Genomic DNA, 10,723 nt, shown 5'->3' with positions numbered 1-10,723 from the left:
AGGGGATATGGACTCCCAAAATAGGGGAAATCTAGAAATATGACTCCTAGCTGGGAACACTTGGCATAGAAGACCAATGCCCGGAGTAGGTCAGAAAAAGCTCTTAGCCGGTATAAAAAGACCGTGGCCCACCGATAAAGTAGTCACGACTTGAGAGTTAGCTCTTAAGCTAGTCGGGACTCAATACTGGAGATTCAATTCTCAAGATTTCCTTCTCGAGATTCCCTCCTCGCAATTCTATTCTAGGGAAGTCTATCCTCGGGCGGTATCATCCTCAAGTGAAGACTTTCTTAAACGCCAGGAACTTCGCTCAAAAGAAAAGTGCCGAGAGAAGTGAGGACTCAATCCTACACCAACCCCCAGGATACCAGGACTTAGACGAGAAGTATCAAGGTCCAACATAAGGAATACTCTTGAAGGAAAACTACAATCCTACCAACCAAAAGGATAGAAAAGAAGACTCAAGATGGGCGGCAAGATGTCGCGATCAACACTGTGGAGGTCATCGACCACAAATATGAGATATTAGGTGCGCAACATAGGAATTACCAAAAGGACCTCTTAGGGGTCGCTCCAGCATGCTTGCGCGGTACCAGGCATGTTCGATAGGCGGGAAAAAGAACTGATAGATTCAGTGAGACAAAATAGTGATATGCAATTGGAAATGAGCGCTCAAATAAACGCTCTGAAGAAGAAAGTGACAAGAATTATATGAAATGAAACGGGCTTTTTCTACAACTGGAAGAGACTTAATGAAGGTCAAAGAATTGATGGAGAGGAAACAAGGGTAAAACGAGTACTTTAGCGATTATTTCTCCGGCATGCACAACTTGTACTTTAAATTGGATGAGTTTGTAGAGCTTTTAAAAGACAACAATACACGGGAGTCAGTAGTCGAAACTCAATACTCGAGATTCAATTCTCAAGATTCCCTTCTCGAGATTCCATCCTCATGATTCAATTCTCGGGAAATCTATCCTCGGGCGGTATCATCAAGTGAAGACTGTCTAAATCGCCAAGAACTTCGGTCAGGAGGAGCGAGGACTCAATCCTAAACCAACCCCCATGATACCAGAACTTAGACTGGAAGGATCAAGGACCAACATAAGGAATACTCTTGAAGAAAAACTACAATCCTATCGACCGAAAGGAGAGAAAAGAAGTCTCAAGGTGGGCGGTAAGGCGTCCAAGGCATCCGACAACACAGCCAACGTGATCAACACTGTGGAGGTCATCGACCACAAAGATGAGATATTAGATGTGCAACATTCACTTGAGTTCATCGCCGTGATGTTAGTGTTGCTGGCACCATTGAAGCTAGTAAGGATCTACAAACGATCAGGGCAGCGGCGTCGGGATTATCACCATACCCTGGAAAGGATCGTATCCAATATTCCGCCACACCAATAGTACATAGCGCGGAAACGGAGTCCGCTCAACAGATATGAGCAGTGTATCGGGCAAAAAGATCAGTTAATGAAAACTAACTTGCCTACTACCGAACATAACATAAAAGCCGGCCAAACAAATAAACAAAGAATAAGTGAAAAAACGTCATTCCCGCCTCTGCGCTATCTATCTACTACAAAAAATTCCTACGGTTACCTATGGGGAACACCAACTTTATAAAGGGTTGCCACATGGGCCACGGATTTTACCCTGGCGTTTTACCGATGGAGGTTTGTTCCGCCAAAGTTCGGACACCAGAGCATCTGCTAAGGCATTAGCACGGTAAGAGGTTGATTATTAGTCTGTCCGTGACCATTTCCCTTTTTAAAAGAATGGTACGCTCACAAGTAAGCAGTATTAAATTAAATGAAAAATTCTCACCGATCTAACCGTTGGTCTGAAAAAGCGATTGCCCTCTGATATTAGTTGGCAGGCTGTCAGCTGTTTTATCAGCTGCAGAAATTGCCAACTTTACATTTTGACCAGTTTTGCAGAATTGCCGCTATCACTGTCCGGCAAAACCACGTATGGTGCCCTGTATATTAAGGCAACATCAATTAGAAAGCTAATACCGAAAACTGCACACGTGGTTTTAAGATGTTTTGCTAAGCCCTGATGTAAGGGGTCCACGATGTTCTTCTCCACGATTGTTATTAAAAAGACAATACTAACGGTAAGCTTCTACAGTACCAAGTTTGTATTTCGGACGATCTTGCGTTAGGAAATATAAAGTTTTTATCCTTGACACAAGTTGTAGAGCTGGAACTCCAGTAGTTATCGATTTATCATATAAATAAGAATCGTCGGAAGCCTCACATTATGGCTGCTGCTTCTAAATGCTCGTGGATTCACCCTGTGCTTTCGATACAAGACCTTTTGATAAAAGCAGTCGAAATCGACTGAGACCAGATCTGGAATCTACAATTAAGCTATTCACCACCTTGATCAATTACTAGATTGAAGACTTTATGCTTTAGAACGCAGGCGATGTATAGTCATTTTTGTTCCGCTATAAAAAATCCATGCACATACAAAGAAACAAATTTAATATTTTTAAATGAATTTATAAAACAGTAGTGGAATTTATTAAAAATAATTTTAGAAAATATTTATTTTATATATAAAACAGTAGTGGAATTTATTAAAAATAATTTTAGAAAATATTTATTTTACTTACCTTAATGACAGAACAACACATCAACACAAAGGTAAAATTAAAAAAGTTTCTTGTTATAAATCAACTTTATTTTGTAACAAATTCATACATTTAAATCCATTTTAATAGTTGTATTCCTATTTGCTAAAATGTTAACTTTCTATTTCACATTTTTTCGCGCTACTACTTTGATACATACTTTATTATTTTTAAGTACCATGAGAACATACAGTGTTGACTTATGCGGATACAAATCTTCCTAGAATATTTCATAAGATATTGTGATATAAAGACATACAAATTAATTTTTTAAATTAATAATTGTTACAGTATTAAATTTAAAAATATAATGTAATAAGTTAATTAATTATATTCTATTAATTTATTTATAAAAAATAAATTTTTTATTAAATGATATATATTTTTAATTAAAAATATAATTAAATACATCCTTATGACAATCTAGTTTAAAATTAACCATTTTACTATTTTCATAACAATTTAATTTGTATTAAAATAGGTAGGTGGTGAACTAAAATCTTCTGTTCAATTGGGTTCGTTTGGGTAAAACGGAGATAAGTTGATTTTTTATAATTTCCTTAAACATTTTAAAATGTATTGTTTTCTATTTTTGAAATTTGCGATTCATTCCTATTCTGTTTTCTTGAAGGTTTATTTGACTGTATTACTCATATAAATAAAGCAAACTACCATTATTTCACATTTTGCGTGGGTTTATTGTTCAAATTATATTAAATAAGATTGCATTAATTATATTAAAATTTATATGTATAGCATGAGAGCATGGCCACACAAAACTTTCCTCTCAAAAAGATACTTTTCTAGCTTTTAGAAAGTATTCTTCCATCCAAAATGCCTAATGCAACAATCTTCAGCAGCTTACTGTTGCCCAACCGCCTCACCCCCTCTCCACGCTATATGGAGTAAAACTGGGTCCCCCACATAGTTACCAAGTGCACCCTGTGTTCTGCGAACAGCAACAACAGGGTGACCCAGCAGGGTGGCGCATGACGCGCGCTACCAGACTGTTCGCTTTTCTACGACTAGCAACATCACCGTAGACTCCACTCCCCGATGACGTTAGGTGGCAAGCCCCACCACTGGAATAAGCCGCATCTGGCCAATCACCAGATCGGTCGAAAAACTTAATCGATTACCGAAACAAATACGAGAGAGTTAGGCTCTCGTAGAAGCCCTAAGTCCCGAGAGGAATAAGAGGGAATTAAAAAAAAATTAAATAGGGTCAGAAATGCTGTTACCTACTTTGTAACAAATATAGTAGACCTTTTTATTTTACAAGTAACGGGTAGCTTAATCCTGTAGCTTAGTTTTACAAATTGCAATAAATAAATAGGATTGAACAAATTTTTCACAATTGAGGTCGTAATAGCTTTGGGTTTGTAGAAGTTAGAGTGGGTATGTTTTCGGCACATCGGTACAAATCGACGAAACAAGGGATAAAATTAAAAAATAATCAAAAAAATTTTCAAAAGTGTGGGCATGGCAGCTTTAGCGGCTTGTGGGCAAAACATAATAAAATAAAGAAAATAAACAAAAAAATTTTGAAAAGTGGTGTTTTGGGCGGTTTGTGGGCGTGGAAACATAAACAAACTTTAGTTGCGTCCATGTCTCTGGCTTAATCTTAAATCTCTTGCTCCTTTAGTTCATTGGATCTTTTTTTAAAAGTCTGATTTTTATTGGAGGTGTATAATACACGTAGCAGGACGCTATGAAGCTTTTTTATGTTAGCTTTTAAGTCAGTTCGTTTTGGACACTCATATAATAAAGAGCACAAGCTCATAACCCATCAACTCCGACAACCTGTCGTTAATATTTTATTTGACCATAGCTATCTGAGTAACTAGGCCAGAAGCACATGAGGTCAACAAATTTAAAACTGAGCAAATTTACAATATTGAAAATCTTAATGGCCGTTTGTGCGTAGGCATTATTAATACATACATATTAAATCTAAACTATCTATGTAGCTAATCTTTCTAACATCTAACACCCAAAGCGGACGAAAAAACGGAGTATTTTTGATCAATAATATATATAATAATATTTTATTTATTATATTTTTATATAATAATATTCAAAAACCTGTTACATTTCAGCGAGTCTACTATTCCCTTTTGTGATGCTATTGATCGTATTTAACTTTTATCTGCAATGTGGAATTGGCTTCAGAATTTTAAATTACGTTTTGAAAATAAGTTCTATTATTATAATATAAAAAACAAGAGAGAAGGCTAGTAGTGTTCCCCGACTATCTGATACCTGTTACTTAGCTAGTGGATGTGCGAAGGAGACCGATTTTGGCAGTTTGTGATCGTTAGAGTGGGCGTTGGAAAAAGTTTTTGCAAATCGAGAGATACTTACAAGACTAACAAAAATGTGAAAAAATATCAAAATATTTTTCAAAAGTGTGGACGTGTGAATTTTGTTTGGTTTGTGGGCGTTAAGGTGGGCGTGGCAAAAACTTTTTTGACAAATCGATAAAAATTTACAAGACTAATACAAAAATGAAATATATCAAAACATTTTTCAAAATTGTGGGAGTGGCAGCTTTGGGCGGTTTGTGGGCGTTAGAGTGGGCGTGGCAACATGGGTCAACAATTGCGCTTCGTCTATGTCTCTGGAGTCTGTATGCAGTATCTAAACTTTCTGGCATTTTTTAGTTCCTGAGATCTCGACGTTCATACGGAAGGACTGACGGACATGGCCAGATCGACTAGGCTATTCATCCCGATCAAGAATATATATACTTTATATGGTCGGAAACTCTTCCTTCTGCCTGTTCATACTTTTCAAGGAATGAAGTATACCCTTTTACTATACGAGTAAAGTGAATAACAACCTTGCCTGCGACATCTCGACCTTTATGCAGACTGACAAACGGACATGGCCAGACCGCCTCGGCCAGGAGTGCTGATTGGAAGTTTATATACTTTATAGGGTAGAAATAGTTTCCCTGTACCTGTTACACGCTGCTCCAACGAATCTAGTATACTCTTTTCTTTTACGAGTAACGGGTGGTTGCACTTATTCGCAACTGACTTTATACTCTATCGCTTTTCTATTATATATATTGAAAAAGCTGAACACTTTGTGGAATAGTTTTATTGTGTGCTCTTTCGCAAGATCTGTTTCAATATTAAAATTTTTTAATTTAATCCTTTAATCTCGTACCACGTACTGGATGGCGATTCAAACAATTCATAGAATAATATTTCAAGAGCTGGCTAATAGGAGTAAATTGGTATAACGTGTTCATTTACAAGGATAAACCAAATGTCGTGATAAAACAAACTATTCAGTGAACGACCCAATAGCACAAAATGTGCTTAAAAAAATTGGATACTGAACTTGTTTCTTGAAGCCGTCAATAGATTTATGATTTTTAACAGGTTTTCCTGCAGAAAATATTAGTAAAAATAATATTATAGTACCAATCTGATAAACCTCCGTTTTAAATTAAATTCCGCCAATATAATAATGTTATTGAGGAGGTCTACAGCGTCCGGCTGATGTTCCCGAGAAATCCAAGTCCTTTTGCTCAATAATTGGAATGCGGTCGTCATATAACGTAGGAGCTTGTAAAATTATTCCAGCGGTCCCAACTACAACTGCCAACGTAAATATCCACAGAAAAAGTCTATCCAGCACCATAGCAACGTATTTCCAATCCTCTTTAACCTTTTTAAATGAAAATGGGGGAAAAAATTAGCTTAATAAATTTTTTATGGCATATTTAAGATCTTACAATTAATTATTCTACTTATATTCAATCACGATTTCTTAACTGCAACTGGAACGTTCTTGGAACTTAATAGTTATACTTAAAATTAGGATTTTATCTCAATCTTGGTTTATTTTAAGGATTCCTACCAAAAAGCATGATATCGAAAACCAATCTAACTCCGTCTCACGGAAAAGAAAACGTATTGGCCGAAGGGCAATGCAAGGCCACACAACGAAGTGCACCAATAACAAGGTCTCCAATTACAAAGATTACATAGAAGTCTTTGACATAAACCATACCGGCAAATTTTTGGTTTGATTTATATCAGGGGCAGTTATACCCGTTACTCGTAGAGTAAGAGGGTATCCTAGATTCGTTGAAGAGTATGTAACAGACAGAAGGAAATGTTTCCGACTATATAAAGTATTTATATTCTCAATGAGGTTCAATAGCCGAGTCGATCTGGCCATGTTCGTCTGTCCGGTCTGTCTGTCCGTCCGTATGAACGTCGAGATCTCAGCATGCAGCACTCCAGAGACATAGACACAGCGCAAGTTTGTAGATTCATGTTGCCTCGCCCACTCTAACGCCCACAGACTGCCCAAAACTGCTACGCTATACCCAAAATATGCCAAATCGCAAAACGAAGCTAAAAAAATCAAATGGGCTGTGAACTCATTTTTATAATAATCGCAAATAAAATTTTCGTTTAATATATAACCCCAGTGTATAACTGTAACAATTGACTTTTTTTACATTTAGCTTTGACATATTTATTCCAAATCCTCCGCTTCCGCTGGTGCGGGCTTGGGTGTCACCTATTCCGATGGTGAGCAGCGTCTGTGCGACGTACGCCTGGTCTACATCCCAGGACTAATGGAGGTTGCCACGCGGCCTGGGCGGCGACTGCCTTCTGGTTCTCCACCAACCACTCGAACCGCCGCAGAGTGGCGACCCGCGCCTCCGCAAACTCCCGCAATTCCTCCGGGTCCTCTGTCGGCAGCGGAGAGTGCTGGCCAGAAGCTGGACGTCGGAATCGGGATCCCTACTCCATCTCGCTCCGGACTGTTCCCAGATGCCGGTCTTCTGCACCGCCCGGTTGGTGTTTTCTGCGTGCTGCCATGCTCCTGTCCCGATTTTTAGAGACGGACTCTAGCCGTCCTCGCCGCGACGAAACCTCGATTTTCCATTTGCTCCCTGTGCCGTTAATGTGCGGTGCCCGTACCGGTAACGGAATTCTTGTCCGTGTGCCTGCCTCCCACGGAATTCGCAACTGTGTGCGTTTCCCGTTAACTGTTCTTGCGGCTGTGTACCCTCCCTGTCCCGCTCTCGCGCTCCCACGGGCCTGTGTGTTTTTGAGTGACTTTGTGCTTTCGATACCCCGTATTGTCTTCCCCCATTCTTCTCCAACAGGTTTCTGTTATTGTTTTTCGCACTCGGTGTCCTCTGGCCCGACGGCGCCCGCGCTTCCCGGTTCAAGTCGTTAAAATGAGCCGTTTTCGTATTTTTGGTTGCCGCGTGCTCCAAGATACAAATCACTGGTGACGTGAACTTCTTTATGCTGAACGGCCCGTCGAATCTTGTTGTCAATTTCGCCGCAAAGCCGTCGTGGTCGTGGTCTCCGCCACACTCATTGCCAGCTTCAGCTCCGACAAGTTCTCGTCTCATGTCGACTGATCGGCCCCTGTGAACTACGTGACCGTGTTTTCACGGTCCTGTTGGCTCTTTCCGTCGGGTTATCTTGCGGAGTGAGCTGGTGTCAAACGCCACTATTCGCTCTCGCACATCCTTTCGTAGCGTCTCGGTGGTTGCTATACGCATCGGGACGATCTCGGTCCATTTGGAGAACCTGTCCACCATTTTCAGTAGCATCGAATTTCCGTACTTCGACCTCGGCAAGGAACCCACGAAATCCGCACACACGGGGGCCCATTATCCCTCTGGTCCCTCGGTCAGCATTTTCCGGGCTGCCTGCAGCGGGTTAGGCTTGTACATCATACAGCTTTCGCAGTTCCGCACGTACTTCCTTATGTCCCTGTACATTGGTACATAGCCAGCGGTACTTGGCTGCCACCCTCGCAGTTGTCTTCCGACTTCCTAGGTGTCCTGCCGTCGGCATGTCGTGGCTCTCGGCCTGGCTGGTACACACAGCTTCCATGACACCACATCCTCACTCCATGCCCGGTGCGGAATGTTTATGTACAACCGGCCGGCCTCCTCTAGGTAGTCTGGGAATTTGTGGGGATTCTGTTTCAGTTTCCTCCGCATCTTTTTCGTCTACCTGCATCCCTGCTGCTCGTCCTGGTGCCGTTTTTCTTTCGGTGTTATCCTGCGGCCCTTCATATACGAGATTTAAAAATCGTACTGTTGGAGTCTTTCAAGTTGCGCTTGTGCTCTTGTAGTGTCCGTTCGATAACTATTATATCGTTCTGATACGCGGGTCCTATCACTTGGTCCAACGCCCGTTGGAACGTTGCCGATGGCATCACTTTCCATTGAAACAGGCCCTTTCCCGGCACCGTAAATGCCGTATAATGCCGACTTGCCGGTTCCAGCGGCATCCGCCAGTGTCCGTCCTTCAATTCCAGGCTGTTTATGTACTTCGCCTCCCCTAATTGAATGTAATTGATCATTGGCATTGGTTACGCTTCCTTCGCGGACTTTACGTTTATTTGGCGGAAATCCACACACAACCTCCATTGACCCGTCTTCTTTTTCACCATTACTTTTGGTGAGCTGTACGGGCTCCTAGACGGCTCGATGCAGCCTTTTTGTAGCAACTCGTCGACCTTGGCGTTGATCTCTACCTGCATCTTCGGGTTCTTCGGGTAATCTCGCTGTTTCAACGGTTGATCGTTTTTCATTGTGATTTTTTGCACCGCCACTGTTGATGTCCCTTTCACTCTTCAAAACTCAGTTAACTCCGTCTTCAGGAAGCCGTCAATACGCGAAGTCTATCACCCTCTCCACGATTACCACTGACAGTTTCTTGTGTGGACTGCTTCGAACCGCTTGTCTAACTGGTAGTCCAGCGCACTCCATCTTGACTCCACCTTTCGTTAGGAAATCCCAGCTTAGCACTAGAGCGTCGATAATGTTATGGAGGATTAGCAGTTGCATTCGTACTATCCTCTCTCCAAGTCCTATTTCCATTTCGAGCAGCGATGTGACCTCCTCATACCGTCCATCAGCCATCCGAAATCCACTCCCCATGCCGCTGCTTTCTCTGCCTGACCTGGTCTGCCAGTTTAGACATAAAGCCCCTGGGCAAGAAGAATTCCTGGAAGCTCTGGATGAATTCTGCCCACGTCTCCCAGAACCTATTATTTGCGATGAACCACCTTAAAGCCGTACCCTTTAGCAATTCTGGCATCGCTCGTGGGATCTGGTTGATGTCTAGACAATATGTCATTGCTGACCACTCCACCTGCTCCAGGAACTCTATCGGCTTTTCCTGCCCGTCGTACCGGACTCCCGCACTCCCGCACCTGTTTTAACAACTACTTTCATTGGTTGACGGTCCCAAACTGCGCCGTCCCTTTATAGGCCGCGGGGATCCCTCTATTTCCTTTTTTGCGCACGGCTCGCTCGGGTGCAAGGACCAACTCATGTCCCGTTAGTTCATGTTCTGTTGTGCTCGACCTCCTCACTATTACCGTTCGACCTCTGTGCCCTTGGCCGGTTCGAGTTCAAGGTCCAGCGCGGTACCGTTAGTCTCTCCGCTTTTTCGCATGCCAGCCGTCTTCGATGTTGCTAGGCCGCACCCGGACGCCAAGTGAGCCTGGGATTCAGGCTTAGCCCTATGTACATGGGTGTGGGTACATTAGGGACAATCCCTCTTTGTTTAGTGAGACTGGAGGGCATTCTCCTCCTGGATTGGGAGGACTTTCCTGCATTCACTACGCTATTCCAGCGTTGCAGCTAGGGTTCTATTGCATTTAGTTGTCTTTAAATGATTATGGCAGATGCGTCTGCGGGGTTCGAAGCGGTAGCAAGGAATGCGGTGTCGTCAGCGTATGTGACAATAGTTAGGTTCCTGGAGGGAATGGTGGGAAGGTCTGCGGCATAGGGGCTATAGAAAATGGATCCAAGGACGCTAGCTAAGCTAAGCTATTGCATGTCACTTAGAATATTCTACCATTCGTGTAGGATTATAGAAGAGCAAAGTGGAAATTGGGAAGTCGGGATTTGATTTTGTATAGGAGTCCAGTGTGCCCCACTTTGTCAAAAACCTGTTAAACGTTCAGCATAACGGCACAGCAATATTTTTTTTTCCTCGAGTCGGTGGAATTGACCGGGTGTTCCGTGGGATCGTTTAAACCCAAACTGGTGATCAGGGATCATTCCGGCCT

General features: G+C 42.0%; 1 protein-coding gene across 1 annotated transcript in view; it reads right to left on the bottom strand.

The window, feature by feature from the left end:
- Positions 1–5,196: 5,196 nt before the first annotated feature.
- LOC120447845 (acetylcholine receptor subunit alpha-like) overlaps positions 5,197–10,723 on the bottom strand; it is a 60,938-nt gene continuing 55,411 nt past the window's right edge. The window contains exon 6 of the mRNA XM_044005969.1: positions 5,197–6,325. Coding sequence (XP_043861904.1) covers positions 6,128–6,325 — 198 coding nt within the window. The 3' untranslated portion in view covers positions 5,197–6,127. The remainder of the gene's footprint in view (positions 6,326–10,723) is intronic.

Source organism: Drosophila santomea, chromosome 3L (assembly GCF_016746245.2).
Source record: "Drosophila santomea strain STO CAGO 1482 chromosome 3L, Prin_Dsan_1.1, whole genome shotgun sequence".
Lineage (NCBI taxonomy): Eukaryota > Metazoa > Arthropoda > Insecta > Diptera > Drosophilidae > Drosophila > Drosophila santomea.
Note: the sequence above shows the minus strand (reverse complement) of the source record. Positions and strands in the feature narration are given on the sequence as shown.